This window comes from Crocodylus porosus, unplaced genomic scaffold, assembly GCF_001723895.1.
Source record: "Crocodylus porosus isolate Cpor-Errol unplaced genomic scaffold, CroPor_comp1, whole genome shotgun sequence".
In the NCBI taxonomy this organism is placed as follows: domain Eukaryota; kingdom Metazoa; phylum Chordata; order Crocodylia; family Crocodylidae; genus Crocodylus; species Crocodylus porosus.
In genome coordinates, this window is record NW_017728950.1 from 47,705,605 (window position 1) to 47,728,584 (window position 22,980).

The 22,980-nt window shown below is 39.6% G+C and overlaps 1 protein-coding gene across 1 annotated transcript in view; it reads left to right on the forward strand.

Moving 5' to 3' along the window:
- SLC24A2 (solute carrier family 24 member 2) overlaps positions 1-18,038 on the forward strand; it is a 175,892-nt gene extending 157,854 nt beyond the window's left edge. Inside the window, exons 8-11 of the mRNA XM_019555411.1 lie at positions 3,244-3,378; positions 13,968-14,057; positions 15,151-15,317; positions 17,413-18,038. Coding sequence (XP_019410956.1) covers positions 3,244-3,378; positions 13,968-14,057; positions 15,151-15,317; positions 17,413-17,662 — 642 coding nt within the window. The 3' untranslated portion in view covers positions 17,663-18,038. The remainder of the gene's footprint in view (positions 1-3,243; positions 3,379-13,967; positions 14,058-15,150; positions 15,318-17,412) is intronic.
- The last annotated feature ends 4,942 nt before the right edge of the window (positions 18,039-22,980 follow it).

Below are 22,980 nucleotides of genomic sequence, written 5' to 3' on the forward strand. Positions count from 1 at the left end.
GTGAGGCTGGGTGGGGCAGCCATTGGGGGGTTGCAGCAACTGGTGTGGGATGGGGCCAGGGTGGGCAACAGTTGGGGCAGCAGTTGGGGGGGGCATGTGGGCCTTGGAATGGGGGTGATAGCCCCTTTGGGAGCCATTGGGAGGCTGTACACCTTGTATGGGGGCTGTTCCACTTGTTTGGGGCTTGGAACCCCTTGTGTGGGGCCAGGCCCCCTGTTGGGGGGGCCAAACCCCTTGTATGGGGGCCATCTGCTTGTGGGAGTGCAGCAAAACATGTATTTGTGAATTCATGTAACATGTATTTAGAGTTCACTATTATTATGATAAGAGACTTGCTTTACCACTGTAGGTATATCAATAAAACATTGTCCAACTGATCGCTTTCTCTGTCTTGCTCTCTCTCTCTCTCTCTCTCTTTGTAAATGGTCTTTTGTTTTACTTGTGGAGGGACATGGATTTGGGGGTATTTTATGGAGTGACTTTGGGATTTTTTTTATCAGGGAGTTTTCAGTTTTCCAATAGGGAACACTGGAATTCCTGCTAGGGAAGCCAGTGGCAGGACCCTGCCTGCTCAGAACTGGCACCTTGGACCCATCTGGCTATGGCTAACCTCCTGGACAAATGAGGCCAGGAGGACATGCTTTGACAGTTCAAAACAGGCCACCACACCCAGAACGTATTCTGGGTGATAGCTGCCCAGATGGCTGGGAAGGGGGCACAAATGGCAATTGTGCCGCACAAAGGTCAACCCTGCAACCGCAGTCCACTGGCAGCTGGCCCAGAGGGGCAGATAGCTCTACTGGCTCTGCAGTCCCCATCTGAGTCTGGCAGGTGCACAGCAGGTCACAGCCAGGCAGCTGCCCCCACTGTCAGACTGCTGCAGTGGGTAGAGGGTGCAGGGAACTCTGAGGGCTGTTTCAGCAGTCTGGCTGGCACAAGGGGTAGTGTCCCCAGGTACCAATTGGCTGGACCCCAAAAGCTCCTGAGAGCTAGTAGCCCTGAGCTACTTGCCAGGGTAGCTTTTTATACTGCTTGGGCCAGGACAGGGCAGCTTTTTATACTGCTGGGGACAGCACAGGTGCTGGCCCTGGGCTCTAGCTCTCCCTGGTGGAAGATCCGGGAGCAGCCAGGCAGGGTTATTTTGCCCCTAGTGGCACAACTTGCTTCACAAGAAAGTGCATGTCCAAGCATCTGCGCTGAGGCAAAAAGCCCTGGCTCAAATTTGCACCACTTCTATTTGAGCTGCTACACCCACTGATGTCACCTTTCTGAGTTAAATCAAGGATGAAATTAGCCCCTTGCTCCCTCTTGTGAATAAGCCAGAAAATAGGTGTAAGTATTTGTGAGAGAGTGCTTATGCTAAGCAAGGCCTAGCATTAAAACAATGCACTAAAACTCCCAGAATGCTTCAAGGAGGTTGAGGAGTCAGTGAGTGACATTCTGGTAATCACTTTCTGACCCTTAGATGAAAATGCTGAACTTCTGACCTTTGAACAATGATAAAAATAGCAGGCACGCCGCTTACATTGTTAAGAATAGGAAACTGCATGGCTAAACCGCAATGACGAAAAAACAACCGCATATTATGTCAGGTTTGACATTTTAACCCTGCAAAACCCAGCAAAACATATAGATGAATAATGTATTTAGGTTATAGAAAATTAGCATAAGAAATATAAAGGTCATTAAGAATTAACATAAGAAGCGTAATGATTATAATACAAAGCATATCACCTGATATTATAGATAAGTTAACTAAATAACCAATAGAAGTAAGAATTAGAAATGCATATGTATAAGTGTTATCATATATAACTAATAGTAAAGTTATGTTAGATGCCTCACTTCCACCATGGGGACAGTTTTGTATCTTTTGCCTAAAAAAAGATAAGGGACTCCTTTTAAATGAGCTGTTGACCAGTTCTGAGACTACTGAATCAGGCAGCCGCACCTAGCCTCCGGGTTAGAGAGCAAGGGCTTGATTTGGGAACCTCGTGAATCAACAGACCTCCTTTATTTATGACTTTGTGACGCAATAAAAGTTTTAAATTGAACAGGTCTGAGCCTGTGCTTAATTCAGTCCTTATATAATTCGGCATCGAACTCACACAGTATTATATTAGCTTAAGTTGTGACCTTCTGGCTCAGTCTGGCAACGTAAGATAGCTTAAACTCCACACAGAAGAATGGAAGTAGAACTGGGATATAGGAAAAGGGGGTGAAAAGTATAATACCATAGGGCATCTTTACACATGCTCCAGGCTTGGGGGAGAACCGTTCTGAGAGCCACTCTAATTAAAGTGCCCTCAGCATCTCATGTATTCAGCATTCTGCACTTCAAAATGATGGTGGGGACACTTTAACTGATGAGCTTTAGTTAAAGTACCCCTGCTGCCATTTTGAAGCACAGGGATGCTGATTACACAAAATGCGGAGGCTGCTAGATTGTGCTAATTATCACACTCCAGCAACCTTAATAAAATCTGCTCTGACGCACTGTAATTACAGTCTGTCAGAGCAGTATCCCTGTACATATAAAGATCCTATCTCACAGGAGAAGTCCCTCGAAGTCTATACCATGGTAGAGTAAATGGCAGAAATGCAGCTAGCAGGACAGTGTACAGAAAACTTGGGAGGAGCTTAAAATATCGAAAAGAAGATGCATCACATGGATAAGGGAATAATGTTTTCCTCCAAAGTTTTACTACTTAGCTGTTAGGAATCTGATACGTTATTGACAAGTAACGGAGCAAAACAACGTGGATAGGATCATGCTGGGTCTCTCAGGCTGTGGCCAGACTAACCAGAGATGCAGAAAATATGAGTGGAAAATACTTACGGACATGTGGCAGCAGCATAAACAATGGCAATCGCCCCATCTGGTCCAAGAGTTTTGAAGGTAGTTAGTACAACCCAAATGAATGACTACCATTAGTGGTGGAGTCAGGTGCATCCTTAGGCAGCTTTTCCCAGGAAAGTTCAGCTGTAGTTTAATACTGTCCCTTATGTGAGGACACCAGAAGGGTGACAATGTAAAACCAGTCTGCCTTCTCTCAGAGGCAGAATGCTTGTTTTCAGGCTGGTACAATTTATACCACCAGGCACTAACAGCGGTGATTCAAACCCAGTAACCCTATCTCTATTTAACGACTTTTTGAATGAGCCATGTTCATCAGACTTCCAATCTTATTCTTCCAACATTTTTTTTATTTCTATTTTTATGGATTTTATTTCTATTTTTAGGATTTGGAAGAGGATGATGATGACCAGCCCCTCAGCCTGGCTTGGCCTGAAACTCCACGCAAACAGATCACATACCTTATTTTTTTACCTATTGTTTTTCCACTGTGGGTTACCTTACCAGATGTCAGAAAGCCTGTAAGTAATGACCCTTCTGCTGTTATATACGTTAATATATTTTGCAAAATGGACTGGTTTCATAAAACAGTTAAGCATCCCTTGTGTTGAGGATTAGTTACCCCTGTTTGACACAGTTTGATGTAATTTAACTCAGTGCAGTAGACTCAGGTAAGCTAACAGATCAGATCTGTCTATGGGCTAGAAAATTTCAAACATCAGAATGGGGCAGTACTTACATTCTTAGTCTTCAGTTTCTCTGTTTTTATGCTTCTATAGCATGTTTTTTCATGCTACTATCAGAGGACATGGGTCTGTAGAAAATGACCAACATCAAATAGCAGGTTGTTAATAACAGAGTGCATCTACACATGCATTAATGTGCTGTTGTTAATCTACATTGTTTGGTACGTCTAATATGAAGTACTAAGTGCACAATAACTAGTGCTACTGCACACTAGTGCTGGCATGCAGTCTTTTTGTGTTGCTTAATGTGCAGTAGACTAATTTTACTACGCACAGATTTTGCCATGACATGTTAATGTGAAGTAGAATTAGACTAATGCACAGTAAGCATCTTGTAGATGTGCCCACAGAGTGGGGGAAAAAGTACCTGTTGGATTGATGCGGGCTATGCATGAGTATTGCTTTCAAGAATCAGCTCACTTATTTAGTGAAGCGAAGGAAAAGAAATACAGATTTTTTTAGTAGATTCAGCCAAGTTGTTTTTCATTATTTTTTTCTTGTGGAAAAAGTACAGCACTAGAATCATCAACCTTAAAGCAGTATAAAAATTATCTGAAAGGTAATAGCTGGGTTGGAATTTATATGCATATATATTTTATGGCACAAAGAGAGAGGCTGTAATAATTCTTTTCTTGGGCCTTGATGGCTACATTTCTAAATGTCCATTATGCAGCACTTAACCACCAAGGAAGTCCCACACACAAGGCAGTTCCTCACCCATTAAAATCATGCTGTGACATTGGCTCCATACTGATTCAAAGGGAAGACTGCCACCTATTGGAACCCTAATACTACTGCCTGTTGTACCTAGGTGATCCTTGGAATCAACTAGAATAACAGCATATCACCTTCCAAAACAACTGTTACCTTGCCTAACCCAGCTAAACTTATCTGAACCGACTTAGTTTGTGAGATCTAACAAGATCTCTGCAAAGCAGGGGCTCATCACGCAACAGGGTACAGAGGTAGATCAAACACTAATAGCTAATTCAGTTCTCAGATTAACGCAGGCCAGTTGTGTAATGGTTTTTAAATTATTACAGGCTACAAATAGACATGGTCTTTGGAGCAGGATTAGCTGTGCTGGGATGTCTACCTCATTGGCCTCTATAGGCATTGCCAAACTTTGTGCTGCAGGGTGGGGTCCCTGCCATTCCCAGGGCTTCAGGGGCCTGACCTGAACGACAGTAGCTCCAGATGCCATACCCCAAGTCCCACATGCAGGTTTCCTTGCTTGCAGATATGCAGCCAAAGCTGGGGCACAGCCACCTGATATGAGCCCCATAGCACCCCCCAGCAAGGATCTCCTGCAGGGGAATTCCCATGCTGTGCAATAAGCAAACAGATGTCCTCCCCACAAGTTGTGACTGCCTTTGGACATGGTAGTATTTTGGGGCACTTGCACTACACCAAAGGGCTAAGACATCTGTTTGCTCGCAACTTGTGCCAGCATAAAAATGTTATGTGGGCCCAAGAGCAACGTCTGTTGGCACACACAGTCGTCTCTGAGGTTCCTGGACAATTTACAACCATGTTTGTCCTTTTGTTTCCTGAGCTTTATTAAAGTAAGGAAAAAATAATGAGAACACAAGCTATAGCTCACAAGACACAAACTACCTCTGGAGTTGGCAGCCTTTTGCCACTGCACATCAGAGTTTGCAACCCAGCCTCTTGCCAAGGGCCATAAATCTCTACCCCTCCAGAGGGCTGAAGCCACCTGCTTGAGGATAAGTGCAGGCAGAGGTGAAGCAAGCTCCTGCAGCAACCTGGGAAGAAGGCAGATTGCTACAGGGATGGCAAGGAGGATGCAGAGTTTTACCCGCCACCACTCTCTTTGCACTATAGTGACAGCTGCTGCTGCTGCTGCTGCTGGAGCAGTGTGGGCTCAGGCTGCTGCAGCTGAGGGGCAGGCTCACTGCAGTGCAGGCTGCCTCTGATGCCTTGTTCACACCTCCCACACCAGATATGGGTGAGGAGCTGCACCTCCCATAGCAAAAAGGCAGTGGGGAGTTGGAAATGACACCATTCCATTCAACCCCTGGCCTCTATACATTACTGACTGCAGGGCAGCCTGGCTTCCAGGGTTTGGCAGCTCGGAGGTGCATCTGCTAGAGCAAAGACTCCTAGGAGGGCATTCTGACACCTTCTCTAAGTCAGTGCTCAGGGTAGGGCCCTGCTCACCTTCCCCTCCACCAGGAGTTGCAATCCTGAGTGCGTGCAGGGCTGCAGAGAAGAGTGCTGGGGAGGGCAGAGGAGCCTGGTGCAACTCTGTGCCAACCAATCTTCTGTGACACCCTGTCCTCTGTGCTGCCATGGGCCAGGTCAGACCTTCCCCAGCTGGATCCACAGGCTGAATAAGTTGGGCCATAAGTTGCCGACCCCTGAATTATGTCATAACTATTTTATCAATTACAAACCTGGTGACAAGACAAACACTGGTAAGCCCAGTGTGAAGTAAATGAATCATTCCAATGAAGGCTAACCAAAGACAGAGAAAAAGAGTATTGTTTTCTTCTAATCTCTTGCAGGAATAGTAACTTTGATTGTTATTTGTTAATGGTAATCAGACAGAGGTACATGCCTAAAGAGGTTCTTTTCAGTGCAGTGTATGTTAGCCCTATGTGAGCAAACTTCAATTAAGGAAAGAGTTTTGCTTGAGTGAAAGCTGAGAAAAACCTGAGTAACTGTGGACTTCAAGATTTCTATTTTTCTGTACATTCTGTTTAGTATCACTTCAGAATGAAATGGAGAAGACTGTCTTAATGAAAAGCACTGATCATTTTTAATCTGAGCTTTTTATTTGGATTCACCAAAGGTTGATTATTAATAATAGTAACTGTCTATAATAATTCATCATGCTTTAGCTCTCTTATATTTACATCTCCAAGTGATGATAGATGGTAGATGCATGAAAGCTAATAAATTATTACTGGAATAATCCCTCAAGTATTTTACTTTTTTCTCCTTGAATCAAAAATAGATTTAAAACTTTGAGGAGACAGGGTCTATATCCGCATTCTGCCTTCTGCCTCCCACTCATATTTCCCCTCCTCCATGCTGAAAAACTTCAGTTCTGCACCAAATCCACAAGCTGAAATAAGACAAAATTCTTTGCTTTCAGATAAAGAATCCTAGCTTTCCAATTTTCTCTTCTAATGTTTGTGCTTTCTTCTAGTTTTCAGAATTCATCAAGAATTCTTGCCTAGTACCAAAAAACAGCATATGATACAAGACAAGTTGCAAATGTATCTGTTATTTTTATACATGTATTTCTTTGCATATATTTTGAAAAGAGTTCACAACATTTTTGCAGCACTGAATACTTAAAAAAAGTGTTGCCCACCATTAGTTTGAATGCAAGTCTCAAATTAAAATTGACAGAGTTTGCAACATTTTCTGTTCATTCTCCTCGACATGTATACACTGCAGATTAGAGCAGTTGTTAACAAGAATGTTTCTGGAAAACCAAAATCTCATGAATATTCAAGTAGCTTCATCTCCATGTGAATAATAGCACTGGAAGTGTTCACACCAGGTCTAGCCCATGGATGTCCAATAATTTAGCCCAGACGTCCAGCAGGAAATACTTCACCATGATATAAAGGATGAAGTACATGTGTTTATGTTAAAAATCAGTGGGCAGCAGGGGCTAGGAAGAATCTCATTCACTGAAAAGAATAGCTTGTCACATGGGAATATAGGGAAAGAAGCTGAACATTGTATGCAGATTGTAATGACATGTAATTATAACAGGAGAGGTAGCAGGATGGATCAGGGTGACAAGTTGTTTACTTTGAATATTACTGTCAAAGAATTAACCAGATGGTTACAAAAACTCTCTGTGCCCAGCGGCCTAACTTGTCAAGTATGGTTCATTAGCTTGTTTGTGCCTAATACTCTCACTTATGTGATGCACTCCCCACCTTGCAACAAGGAAAACCTGGTTGATTAGGATGGTTCAAAAAGTGTTTTGGAATTCACATTTTACATACACAGTGTGAGGCAAACCTAAAACACCATTCAGATTTTCAAGGGAAATTTATTATTGGAAAACCTATATGCAAATATAATAATTTTAAGTAGGAAATATCGAGGACCACTGGAGGCTCAGACTGGCACATAAGGTGAGCATGTGTATGCAAAACAACTGTATGATACTTTTGATGTCTTCTCTGTGTCCACTTTTGAAAATTGTTCTCCCCATACTTCCCCCCCCCGCCCGGGCTTTTTTCTTTGTTCTCCTTTTATCTCTCTTCTGGCATGTTTTTCACCTGGATCAAATATGGAATGTCCAACAGCATTTGCCAACACTACATTCAGTTCTAGAAGTTTTTCTCATTTAAGACCAAATTTCTTTCAAAATCTGAATCCTAGTTTATTTAGGATCCTGCTATTTTAATTTTTTTCTGAATTTTGTCAAAATTTTTCTGAATGTTGTCCAATTTACACATAAATGGATTTTTATGTGTAAAATAGAACGATAGGAGGCTATACATTAGTTCAAAAGTGATTTCATAACTGATATAGTAAGTGACCTACATTAATAAGGAATCGCTGGTTAAATATACCATTTACTTAAAGCCAACTTCATGGAGATAGACCTACCATCACTAGAGCACTGTTAAAGTTACTTGAAGTAAACTGGAGGTAAATTATTTTTTCCAGGAAAATTCATTGTTGACTTTTTATTCAAATGTCAGTAATAACTAATGTTTAGCTTTTGGAACTGGTCAATTAGAAATCGGTTCTAGTATAAAACTGTGGGCTCTAAATAAAGAAATATTGATAGGTATCTCTAAAAACTGATGAAAGTAATAATATTCTAAACATACCAATGCTTTGTTCTAAGTTAGACCTGCATTTGCAGCTGTGTTCCTACAAGATCTCAGGTGGTAGTTGGCAAATAATGGCTAGCTCTTTTAATATCTGTAACTAGCATTTCTATAAGGCTTTTCATTACTATATCTAAAAAAAATTACAAAATATCATTATGTACACATTACTGTTATGAAAATGGGGGGATTGTGAGACAATATGCTGCAACTAAGCCGATCCACCAGGCCAGCAGTAGGGTCTCTCATATTCCAGTCTTTCACATTTCGATCTCTCATATTCCAGTATAGTGCTCTACCCATTTGACATTATTGCTTCTCCCTTTACAAACTTTTTGCTGAGCAAAATTCTAATAACTACACAGATTCTTCAACTAAGTGAACATTTCTGTCCACCGAGAGCCTTGTTATCAAAGGGACTCTGAGCAAGACAAGGATTTACCTATAAGCAGGATGAGAACCTAAATGATCAACAAATGATGGATGAAATACAAATGAGTATTCATGTCTCAGTATGTGTGTGAGGCAAACATATGAATTATTACGGTAAAATATTGGGTAAAAATAATAATAAGAAGAAGAAAAGTGAGCAAAAATATTTTGTTTATGAAATCATTAACCTCAGAAACACTCCATATTCTGAAGACATCCTTTGGTCACAATTCCCATTTTAAACTTTTTATTTAAAAAATAATACTTTCAGGAATGCAGTACTGATGTGGTCTTGGAGAAATAGCCTTGAATAAATAAGGCACTGTGCTATACAGCAGGACAGTCAACAGATCTCTGTTCAAACTGACATTAAGTGGAAAAGACGTAATTATTGTACCCACTGTGCTTCTTGAATTTGTTCTGTTACCATGACCACAGTGGTACCAATTTGTAATAAACTAAGTGCTAGTATCTGTATACAGCAGCCATTACAACAGCTGCAATGGTCCACTGCAAAGAAGTGTTGATGGAAAAGCTGACGTCTGATAGCTCCGATTCATTTTTTTCAGGGAAATTTTCAGAACTGACAGCTCTGCATGTTCCCAAGAGCTTGCAAATTACTTGCAGAAGTGAACATGAAAAACTTTGACAATAATTACAATTTTTTGAAGTACAAATCCAGCTTCAGAAAAAACAGTACACCCACTGTTTTTCTAAACCATTCATATGCACATTATATGACAGTATTTATTGGATTTCTGTCATGATTTCAGCTTCTGTAATTGGCACAGACTTTACATTTTGCATTGTTTGAGTTATAATGTTTTCTACTTTAAAATAGATAATTAATTTGGAAAGTCTGTTAAAATACTCTTCACCTTGAACTAATTCTTATCAGTTAATTATACTGAAATGAAATTGGCTCAGACCATCAGGGTACACGTATCCTGCACCGTTACTAACTCATAATTCTCAACTATACAGTTCCCCATGTTCTGGTTCCTTGTGGGCATCTGATTTGGATAGGCACTGTCTGGTTATTTTACAAGAACCATATGGTGTGGATAACACTATATTCTGGTTGAATGACAGCCTGTCCCAGCTGCCTGTGGAGGGTTCAGGATTGAGAGTATGGTCGGGGGTAGAAAGGTAAGAAAGGTTTATTGACTTAACAAAAACACAACTATGCGTAGTAACAAGACAAACAATGACAGACAAGAATAATTCGCATCAGCAACTTATCAGCAGTCTCCTCTGATGCCTGATGTACAAGTTTCTCTTTCCACAAAGCTCAGCGAAGTCAGGCGTCCCTGATCAGCGCTGTCCGAGAGGGACCGGGAAGGACCCTGGTATTCGGTCCTTGGGCTCCTTGAGATCCACGGGCCCATTGATTCAGGTCAACAGCTAATTAATCCCTTTCACCAAGCTGTATCTTCCTTATGAATGATTTCTGGATGTTTTAGCCAATTTATAGCTTCTGAATGGTACTGATAACTTACAGCCACTCTGATTCTTTTTACTTCAACTATCCTTAGACTGACCAATAGCAGTACAAACCTTGCATTCTTTTTGATAAGGTTAATTTTAACTATGCCACAGTGCCTTACTACTTCAAGGCTTTGTTAAATTTACTAGGCCTTACTTTATACAAGGCCTTACTACATCTTAGTTGCTAATTAGGCTCTTAGCAACAACAGATAGCTTAATATCTAAACAAATACAGAAAAACACTTGGTCTAATCTTCATAGAGCCTTCAGCAAGCACCTTTATCACACAGACATAATTTTCAGCTGTCACAACAGCCATAGGATCTGCATAGTGTACAGTAGGGTTACTGCTTGACAACTGCACATTGAATATGCAAATTCCACTGCTCTGATTGGTTGTCATATTTAGCATTTTAAAGCTCACTGCCAAAAATACATATATTGGCTCATCATCTTGTTCCTTTACCTGGTAAAGAGAAAAGCAAAACATTTACACGTGAAAAGAAAATTATTTAATTTTTTCGAAAATCTGGCTGTAAAAATACTGACAAGGAATTGAATATCATTATTTTGAAAAATAAACGAACCATTGTCAAATCACCACCTCTCTACCTACATTTTGGTCTGGGAAGAGATTGTTATATGGGTTGGGGGTTTTCCTGTTTAAAACATAGGCACATATGACTCCTGCATGTGGAAATACTGTATTTCCCACAAATTCTTGTTAGAAAATTACTTATAGAGTAGGTGGCTGATTGAGTTCTTCAGTATAGACTAAATTATTTCTCATTGCTATATAAACAGATATTTGAAGTATATCAAACAAAATAGCATATTGCTTTTTTTTTTTTAAGTAGTGTTCCTCATGGTAACAGAATTTATATGCCAAGTACTATTTTCATCAGTGTTAGACACCATTAATTTAAAAGAATATCCTCTCAGAAACTACAATAATTTTCCCTCTCTAACTAAATTTAGCCACTTAAAATTGTATATTTCAATGGACACTACATGAGTATAATTAAACCTACTCAGTCTTTAATGTGTCTTGTTATAGATAATAAATTTTTAATTTTTTTTACTACTTGATAATTATCTAAATAAGCTCAAATTGTGGAATCCCTCTTTGTTATAGGCTAGGTACAGACATTACACTTCTACCAATATAAGATAAGAAGGTCAGCAAACAAAACCAGTCTATAGCCATAACAGAACAGAAGTTCAGCACCCATAGACTGGTTTAAAAATGGTGGAACCTGGTCTAAGATTTGCTCCTCCCCCGCAACAGGTAATTATGTGTTCTGTTCACTACTGATCTACACCACTTACAAAAAACTGTGTAACTTAGATTGATTCCACCTCAGGCTTTTTGAATGTCTGTACCTAGCCTTAGTATTAATTTACTAACACAAATTTCAGTGGGACTTCTCACATTGTAATAAATGCTGACCAAGCTGAGTTTTGCAACTTGATCTTTAGCCATCTGAACAGCTAAAAATAGATGTGGATTTTTAATTCTTCTTTTGTGAGCAGGGAGAATATAAAAAGCTACTTTCTTCTCTTTCCATCACTAAGCTTTTCCTTTTTTCTTGGTCTGTTGCCCACTGAAATACATGGAAACACCCCCTTGTCCCTCAATGGGCTTTGTATCAGATACTGAGGGTTTAAAACATTTACAAAATATTCATATTTTTATTGAACCAGTTCTGGCGGTTTGGACATTCTACTCGCTCCTGTTAGCTAGCATTCATCCATATAAAACAATCCTTGAATATTTTGCTACCCCAAACACATGCCCATTCTGTTTAATATACAGAAAAGCTGGTCATGCATTTATGTGACCGCCCTTGAAAAGAAGGCTTTAGAATGACTTTAAATGCTAAATTAGCAATGTCCAGATGGTGCTTGCTTTCCAACTCTTATTTGAGTTGAGTTCAGGGAAAGTAGTGGGGTATTCAGAATGTTCCCAGAGCTAATTCTCTCCCTGTAGTTGGGATTTACTGATGCTTCTCAGAGGAGGAAACACACAGCTTGTCTCTTGTTCTTTTGAAGTACATAGAAATGGCAGACCTATATCTAAAACGGTGCAAAGTGGAAAATACTTTATAATTTGGACCATACTTCTGAGAATTGCTTTTCAAAGAAGGAACAGAGAGAGAGAGAGAGGCTGCAGAAATCAAACAGTTTACATGTAAAACTAAGAGTTTGGTGGCCAGTTCTGCAAGATCATCTTGGATCTCATGGTTTGATTTGAATGCACCAGCTGAGGAAACTAGTTTTGGATAGTTTTGCCAACTGGAGAAAAAGCCCCAGTCTTGTGGTCCATGTGGACAAAAATGAAAAGAGAAGTTGATGACAATTTAATGGGCAGAAGTGTTGTGGAGTCAACAACAACAAGCCATGGAACCAATACATAAAGTGGGGAGTGATGCATTACCACAGTGATGTATTATCACTCATTGTTTCATTTTGTATGACCTGATATGAGAATAGCCTAAAAAATGAATGATTTTAAAGAAAAAATGACTTTAAAGATGGGAAGCATCTTCCTTCTTCACCTTTTGTTTCAAACAGTAATTAAATTTACATTGTGTTTACACAGGACAGTGTTATGATCAAGATTCCTCTACCGGACCACTTAGCTTGAGCTCTCTCTTTTAAGCATGCACAGCTTGCTAAGGGAAAATATGGATTATGAATGAGGTTGAAAAAAACAACAGCCAAAATAACTTACAGATTTTAACATGACTCATTAGTTGGTGGTAAAAATATTATATATTCAGAGTTTGACAGTAAAGGAGAAAAACATCATGAAAATGAGGCTGCTTTGCTGTAATATAGATTTTGATATTCATTAGTAGGCTTCAAAGAGAGTAACATTTGAGAAAATTTACTTTTTTTTATAACAAACCTCCACACAGAACAAAGGGGAGGGGTTTCACAATAACCAATGAATACATTTTTTAAGGATTTGTAAATGCTAATTAAACAGGTTAGTATTCTAAGAAAACATGGTTCACTTAGAACTTTAGAATGTACATTTTTTTAAATTCTAGATCTTGCAGCACTCTTTATCATATCAGCTGTGAAAATGGTGTGCTAAAATACATTCTTAATGTATAGTTAATTGGACTAAAAGCAACATTATATATGCATCTTGTTACTAATCTTATTAAAGGAATGTGTGTATACATGTAAAAATGTATTTTTCTTGTTGCAACTTCTTTGCACTTTCTGTCTGATAATTTGTGAATAAGCGTTATTTCACAAGTTAAAAGCTAAAGCTTCAGCAAAGTACTTGAAGGAATTGGGGCCAAAGGGAATATTGAATGAATGACAAGACAATATTTACTGTTCAGTATAAATCAGTATAAGCAGTGTCATTGCTGTGGTTTCATAAAACAATCTTGTAGGCTTTTTCCAATTGAAGTCAGTAGAAAATTTGCTTCTGTGCAGAATTCAGTGTCACGGCATTTGTGATCACACGTAGATGAGGTAGTCACCTTACCTTCATCACTCGGAGGGTTTTGTTTTAAATTTGTTTAGAGACTGTAGGTGCATATGCCAGCATTTGACATGGATGCTGACTTCATCTGTTTATTTCCTTTTCAGTCATCCAGGAAATTTTTTCCCGTTACATTTTTTGGATCGATCAGTTGGATAGCAATATTTTCTTATTTAATGGTCTGGTGGGCACATCAGGTAAGAGAATGACACTGGTATGAAATGAAACTGTCCACTGTGTTTCAATTTCTGAATAATCATTCAGAGTCAGTCAGTCACCATGCTGATTATTAGCTCCTTATTCTGTGAGGTAGAATGGCTGATGTGGAAGTGTCAGAATGTGGCAGAAGTGGGTGAATAAATTTATTTGACAAATATTTGACCATTCTCTTAATATCAGAACCAATGAGACCTTCTTCTGATAACTATAGTGATTAGTTCCTCCTTGACAAATTTGCATTAATTGTTCCTTGTATTTGGGCTTGTAGATATCTTCCTCTGCCACTCTACCATAATTCCTCTGAGTTGACAGTAATATAACAGGATGTATGAAGAGCAAAGTGCCTTCACCTTTAATAACAGCCTGTTTCCTGCTGCTCTTATTCAAGAGAAATGCCCATTGAACTCAGTGAAGATTTTTGTTTGCAAAATATGCTTTTTCTCCCTACTAGCAGTAGGGAGACAAGCAGTATTATCAAAGGCAATACTAAATATTATCCTTTTACAGCAGCCTACTAAGTATTGTCTTTGATTAATCACTTTGTCAGTGATGTTGTGTGAATGATGTATTTCCTTTCTTCTCAAAAACCTACCAGAACCCCAAGGAAGCAAACAAGAAGGCCATATCCACACAAGCATGAATATTTGGTTCCTTAGGGACAACTAGCAGCAGGACACCCTGTGGCACTGCTAGTTGTCCCGGAGAATGCCTGTGCATACAAACTTTGACACGCAGCTGGTGTAAGGGAGGCTGGGGCCAGCACTAGGCCCCCCTTATCTGGATAATCAGGGGTCAAAAAACTCCCCCGTGCTGCTCCCTTGCAGCATGGAGAATAGCTGAATGTGCAGTGTCACAAACCACACAGCTGTGCTCATCTGGACATGGCTGAAGTAAGTAACTAGTTGCAAGCATGAGAGTGTAATCTGCTCTCTTCCATTGGAGTCCTACCATAGATCAAAGCTGGAACCTGCCCCTAACCAGTTTCCATTTTAAATGAGTTTACAGCCAAGAACGTCCATTCTTTCCCTGATATCAATTTTTCTGTCTCTTATTTCTCTTAATAACCCTTAGGTTGGAGAGACCATTGGCATTAGTGAAGAAATCATGGGATTGACCATTTTAGCAGCTGGCACCTCTATCCCTGACTTAATTACCAGTGTGATTGTAGCACGGAAGGGTCTTGGGGATATGGCAGTATCCAGCTCTGTTGGCAGCAACATATTTGACATCACAGTGGGGTAAGTACTTCAGAAATACTAATATCTCAGCTATAAAAACCCATGATGATTTGTGATATTGTTGGCCCTAATTAGTTCCTGCTCATCTAATTTAAAAAAATCTACTTACCCATAGGAGTGAACTTACACCAATATATCCCACTAAGCGTTTGGAGTAAGTTATAGCCAGCCTAAAGAAAAGTATATTTCTCAGCCCCTTACCTCCAGATGAGGGGATGTGTAGCATCAATTTCTGCTTTCAGTATGGATCAATAAGATATTGCTGTGCTACTTCATGTGCATATCAAGGGTTTTACCAGGATTACTGAGAATCCCTTAGACTATTGATTGTCCCCTTACCTGTGGTTTTTGTGAGATTTAAGGCAGATTTAAACCCAGCACATTATCTTGGTGGAGTAATCCCTTGTTATGAGAGAATCCCTGGGTTATATACAGGCAGCTTCACATCCTGACACTCAGTATAGAAGCTCCCCAGCAATCCACAGCTCCTACAGCAGCCCTCTGCAGGCCACCTGCAGCCAGTTATGTGGAGCAGTGCTCATATCAGGCTAGTGCAGACCCCAGGGCATAGGTACAAAGGGCTGTTCCAAACCATCACCCCTTAGCAATATCCAGTGCCTGGGAATGGCCAAGAATCTAGGCCTCAATTATGTGGCAAATCCACCCACATGTTTTGTGTTTAAATTTCAAACAGTAAGAAATATCATGAAAAGTTTAAGATCCCAATTTAGAACATTTTTTGTAGCATAAGCAGTGATCATGTTGCATAAAAGCCTCTTTTATGATATCACCATTTATTTTCTTCCTTACATTTTTAATTTTCTTGTTTCTGGAAATGTGGACTCCCTTGTAGTATATGCATACAGTAATGCTGTATGCATGAAAACAGCAGAATTCAGCTCTATTTATCATATGGTTAATACAGAAGCTGCAATGAATTATTCCCATTTAATTGGGTTATTTAGAGACAATACAGTGACATGATGTGAGCTTCAGATTAGTCTCTCTTGTTACATGTTCAAAGCTCTGCTACGTCCCAATCCAGTGCTTTAAATATTCACTTTTACTTGACATCTTCCAGAGTAATGTTGTCTGATGTTTTAGCATCACAGTTGGAAATTCAGTAACAGCGAGCATAATAACAGAAATTAAGCAGTAGTTCGGACAAAGTTCAAACCGTTTTTGCATAAGTTTCCATTCTCACTGTGAATCCAGAAGTTTTAAGGGCCAAACCTTGAGGGTAGCAGCTTTCTCACTCAGTCCAGGTTGCATTGACTCAAAAACTACCACTGATGATGTGTGGGAAGGTCACAACCCTAGAACATTCACTGGCATTGCAGGTTCTTCCCTCTTGCCAGTCGAGATCTGATATTGCCTTCAAGGGAAGATGTAGGGGGATAGGGTCGTCTAGTTGAAACTCCAGGAATAAATTAAAGAAGCCATGCAGTCAGGAACCGATCTACTAGCTGAAAGCTGTTGGTCACCTAGGCAGGAAAGCTTCACTGGCTGTGTAGAGTGAGTCCCCTGGGTCTTTCCATCCTCATATCCCCTTCAAAATAATGTGATTGCTTATCTATAAAGTGAGTCTGGTGCCTCACTCTGCGAGCATCCTGTAGTGGGGAGTGATGACAGAGAAGGATAGGAAAGTGAGAGAGGGGTAAGAAAACCTAGGGCTACTTGAGAAATGGAGAGCTCCCTTATATGTATGTCCTTCCTTCTCAGCTGCTCCATGCCTCCAGATGATGGCATAATAATAATAATAATAATTTTATTATTATTTTATGGTAGTGCCCTCATTCCTCAGTCAAGACAGTGTTTTCCCCCTCTACTTTTTAACCCATAGCTTAGGACAGATTTTCCATAGCTTGACAGTATAGTCACACTGTCTGATCAAGTCATCCCTCACAGCCAAGTACAGAATTGTTCTTTTTAAGTTATCAAATGCCTACTTATTGGGTCCTGTACTAGTCAGTCAGTTGGGCTTCATTGTGTGTAAATCAATGGCTTTGTTTTGAAATGTCTCCAGAGCATTTCCATTAACATTTTCAGCTTCTCTACAGCATTTCCAATTTCTTTTTTTTCTGTTTCTCAACAGACTTCCTTTTCCATGGCTCATATATGCTATAATTAACAAATTTGCTCCAGTAACTGTTAGCAGCAATGGCTTGTTCTGTGCTATTGTCCTCCTCTTCATCATGCTGATTTTTGTCATTCTTTCCATTGCTTTCTGCAAGTGGAGGATGAATAAAATCCTAGGTTTGCTCATGTTCGCACTCTATTTCGTGTTCCTGATCGTCAGTGTCCTTCTGGAGGACAAAGTGATCTTGTGTCCTATCTCCATCTAGTGGGAAGTGCTGATTTTCTTGAATAAAAAAATAAGAATGATGCAAATGGAGTTTACCCTGACAATTAGCAATGGATCCATAACCCTTTTTATAAAGGAAAGGAATGGGTAACAGAGGCTGAAGATTTATTCATCTGATGCATTAGCTACTGCTGAACGAGATATTTACTTTGAAGATACGAGGCCGGATGCCATAAGGCTTTTGTGCTTGTGGGAGGAAGCTCTCATTGCTCCCTGGTGGAGGTACAGTACATGTATCGTAACAGTGAAAGCTCTTATATATTCTACATATACCATATGTTTCCATGTACCTCTCTTTCTCTATATTTATATATACCTAAACACAAAGTGATAAACTTTTGTAAGAAGAATGCTGGTATCCAAGTATTTATCTGATAAATCTGTGGAAGTGATTAGCCAACTATGTTTATGAGTAACAGAAAGAAAATAATTTTCATATCACTTGATCCAAATGGGCTAATGGGCTGTCCTTTTGGTTGGTGTGCTCATGTTTTGGACATCTACTTCATTGGCCTTTACATGCACTTAGAATAGCACAGATGCTGTTCTGATAGAATACTGCAAAAATCCTTCAGGTTCCAAAAACTGCCTCTTGGGGTAATGGTGCACTATAGCCTGGAGCATTTTTACTTGGGTCAGACATTCCTGATTGTCACAGGTAAATCCCAGACTGGGGATTTGTGGCCTCTTCTAGGATCAGGCCAGCATGCAAGGATAGCAGAAAACTACAGAGTGAATTCACTATTTTTCTAGTGTAGCAATACTATAAGCAATGATACTACCTTTCTTATGCTACTACTACTATAGGTTTGCCTTTTCATATAAGAAAAAAGGCTGGATCTGCTTGTGTGTAATCACTTAGAATTTAGGTGCAACTGCTGGATAGCAGTCTAGTTACTGAAGTGGATCCTATATGCATTTTCCACTACTATTTGTTGTGTAAGTCCAACAAAATAGCATACTTTTTAATAATTTGGGGCAGAGGTTCAATAACTGTAAATTATCATAGGTGTGTTGTAGAGCTGTGATCATTTATATCAGCTGAGGATCTGCTCTACAACCTTGGGAAATAAGGTAAGAGGAACTAACAAAAAAACTCCCGTAACTGAGTTGCAGATGGACGTGCAAACAGGAATCCTGTCATTTTATTTGGTATCTAGTTTCTGCAAGTGCCCATTTTAAAGCTATTTCTCATTTTTATCACTTCCACTATGAAAATGCTATACCCAGGACTGTACAGCAGATGGCTCAGCACATTTTGTCTAGTCAGTTGTTTGGATGCAGTTGTTATACTTTCCTTTCTGCAACCAAAGCCATTTTAATTTAATTCGTAACTTCTGTCCTTCATTGTATTCCTTGCATGTATGTTTGTATGCAACTATAACTGGGTAATAGCATAACAATTAACAAAAAAACAATGGTAGATCAAACAGTAAGAAATATATATGTAACTGAAATGTAGATATAGGTAACTAAAAATAAAAGTTCGTATTATGAAAGCTGGAATGCTAATGAAGAAAAGCAAGAATATTAGAAATTAAAATTGCTGTCCTTACGTGCTAAAGTATTACATTCTAGGCACAAAAATCACATACTGAACCAACTTCTACACCTGTGTTGCTCATGGTTTTTTAGTGGGGTTGGAGCCTAGCTAATTAGAAGCAGAAATTTGGCCATGTGTTTTGTTTAATGGCAACCATTACTCTGATATATCCTAATCTGTAGTCGACAACCATCAGTCCTTCTTGATCATCCTCATCTGTGCTATAAATTTAAATATAACAGTATCCCCTTTCAGTAGGCATATACATACTGATAGTGCCTGCTGCTGAAAAGAATGGCAATCTGAAGAGAAAACAGGTATTAGAGCCCAAATTCTGCGCTCATTTACACTAAGAAACTGCCACTGCCCTCAGTAGAAATTTGTAGGTGTAAATGAGGGTTGATTTGTCCCATGGTCATCATCCAATCCTTTGAAGTAGCTTTTTCAAAGCAATACAGAGGTTTCAGTATGCAATGTGTTCCTTAGAAGGGTGGGATAAGAGATGCTGATCACAAAAAAGAGCACGTACAAGATTTTATGAGCATGATGCAGCTTTAAAGTGATGATAGCATGTGAGTGCATACTGTCATTTGAAATATACTCAGATCCAGATTCTCTGGGTTGACACTTAAATATTAAAACATATAGGCCCAATGTTTGATCTTAGTTCAGTGCATTAAAGATACCCTGCATTTCACTGGTATAACTACCTTCAAAGTATGTACCATGCTGGGGAGAGAAAAACACCAGTGCTTGAAACTGGGACAGCAGTCTTAGAGCTCTGGTGTGCTATGGAGATTCCGTAGCAGTTCAGAATCTTACAACCTGTAAAGGGTTGGAATTAGGGTAGGGAACAGAAAATAACTATTCAAGAAGGCACAAAGCAAAACAGTGCTGTGGTTGCACAAACCAAAGAAAGATCTGTGTAGGCCTAGTGATTGGTATATTTTCATTGTATTTGCATGCTATCCTCAAGTATCTAACTTGGTTGTGGCTCTTCAGGAAACTTGACTGAGCTAGGTTGTCCCTACTGACACATTCATCTTGGAAGGTATTAAAAAGAGTGGTACAATTGGTCAGCTTATAAAAGAACTAAAATGTGCATGCCTCCACTGGTTTCAATGGAACTGCACTGAATTACACTTGCTAAAGACCTGAGTTCCTGTTTGCAAAATGCTATTCAGGTTCTGCAACAACTTGCTACTTTCAAGAAGTACTGATCTGTAGAAACAACCACAACTGAATTATGCGGTGGGTGGTTTGACAGTGTGGTACTGTGATGGGGAGAGGGAAAGTTATGTGTGAACATGCAAATGCAGTTTGTAAGAACATACAATTCTGGCAACACTTAACTACACCATTTTCTATCAGTCTACTGAAGCTTCAAGTGCAGACAGACCGTCTATGTCTTACTGCCTGTCTGTATACACTGCATGGTTGGTTGATTGATCTCACTGTCTACGTATTTCTTGTGAAGTATAAGGTACATTTCTACAAATTATTCAGGTGCTTACTGTGGCAGGGCACTGTAGGTATCTGCCACTTTAAGGGCCTGAGCCAAGTTGCCAGCCAGATCCCTGGCTGCTTTTATAACCTGATCAGTCCCCTGCTGGCAGGAGAGGCAGCAACATTGCCTGGTTGCAAGGCTGCTAGTATCATCCTGGAGATAAGGGAGGAGTTGTAGGGGATGGCTTGGAGGCTCCTGGTCCTGGGCATGACCTAAAACTGCACCTTGCCAGGAGTGGGTGGCCTGGTGGGGCTCTCAGTGGTGCAGGAGCCCCCAGGAAATGCCAGGCCAGTGACCATCCTGGTGAAAGGTAAGTTAGCACCTTAACCCCAGCCCTCACCTTTTGGGTGGGTTGAAAATAACAGCTTTGGATGCATGACAAAGTATGGATGGCCTTGCTGGCTGCGGTCTGGCATTGGCGGATTATGTTCATCTTGGAGTCAATAATGACTCCAAGATCCTGTTCTGCCTCTGTGCTTTCAAGAAGGGAACTCCCCAGCCTGTATGTATGCTGTGGATTCCTTCTCCCAAGGTGCAGCACCCTGCATTTGTCTACGTTGAACCCCATCCTATTCTCATCTGCCCACTTCTGTAGTCTGTCTAAATCTATTTGCAGCCTCTCTCTCCTTTCAAGTGTGTCCACCTCGCCCCACATGTTTGTGTCACCAGCAAACAAAGACAGAGTGCTTTCCATCCCCTCGTCCAAGTCGCTGATGAAGATGTTTAACAGTGCAGGCCTGAGGACCGAGCCCTGGGGTATCCCACTGCTCACATCTCACCAGGTTGAGTACAACCCTGTAAATGAGGACAGGCTTTTTGATTTGTAATATGCAGCAAAAAAGCCAAAACTATTTGACTAACAGTGTTTTAGATCACAGTTTAATCAGGTAAATCATCAGAAATAATAAGAAATGAAGAAAGAATAAGATTATTCAATGGATTAAAATGTTATAATCAAGTCATCCCTTATAATTACAAAAACAAGTCAGATAGTTAATGAAACATGACAAAAACAAGATTAAAGTGATTATTTTTATATTTATTAATAATTATGATTTTTCACCTTTGCAAAGGGAGTGTAAAAGGGTAGAATTCTCACTTGACAATTTGGAATGAAGGCTCCTTCTTTCAATGACAAAAAATAAAACAAATTGATAGACATATATCACTTGAGCATATCAACAGCTCTTGAAGAAAAAAGATTGATAATTTGAAAGGAATTCAGCATAAAAAAATCTCTTCCTGCTCATTCTGTATCCCACCGGATAATTATGTATAACTCTATAATCCTATAAAGATTGAATTACTTTGTGGGTTTGAGCATCCACTCTTGCTATATTGTCTAGTTCAACATTGGCCTAGTAATCTTAAACTTTCATAATTAGTCAGTTTGTGGAAGCCAATGAGCATGAGTCAGATGCTTTGACCCTAAATTGAAATCCTGACTCTGCTGAAGTTAATGAGAGTTTTACAATGGACTTTAACATGGCATGGACTTTACCCCTAGAATCTAGGTTTTTCTTGGGCTTGACGAATGTTGTTCCTACTCGTTAGAGGAATCCTAATCATTCCCTTTACAAACACAAGGCACAGATTACCAAAATGTTTCAGACCAAATCACTGTAGCCATAAAACATTAATTCCATATATGAGAACTAGTCTTCATGCACTTGAGTACAAGTGGGTCTAGCACGTGGGTCCTAACAAGTGGGTCCTAGGGCAGACAAAGCTCTTAGCAGGCCCATTGCTAGGACTCAGCAAAGCTTCTAGCAGGCCCATTGCTAGACCCACTTGTACTCAAGTGCATGAAGACTAAGTATGCAATACAAAATGTACTATAAAATAAAAAGGTTGTGTTTAGGGATGGATAAAACTATTACACATATAAGTGAGCCTATTGTAAATTCTCCCTATCATATACAGAACCAGTAGATTAAACAAAATATGTGTTTTAAAAAGATTGAACTTTATAGTATATTATGTTAAATAACAGTCTTAATGCAAAGTAAAGCCATAATAAAACCAGTAGAGTATGTCTGAGTTTTTAAATAACACCTATAATCAAAAATTTCATAATCCATGACATGCTATATAACACTTAGTGTAAAATACAGTTGAATCATGTGTTGTCCGAATGCTAACAGCGACTTAGATACAAGACTATCCTATTTTCTGATAAAAGAAAATGTTAATGTGTTGATTTAACAAAATTACTTCAAATACATAGAATAGCAAGTGTATAATACAG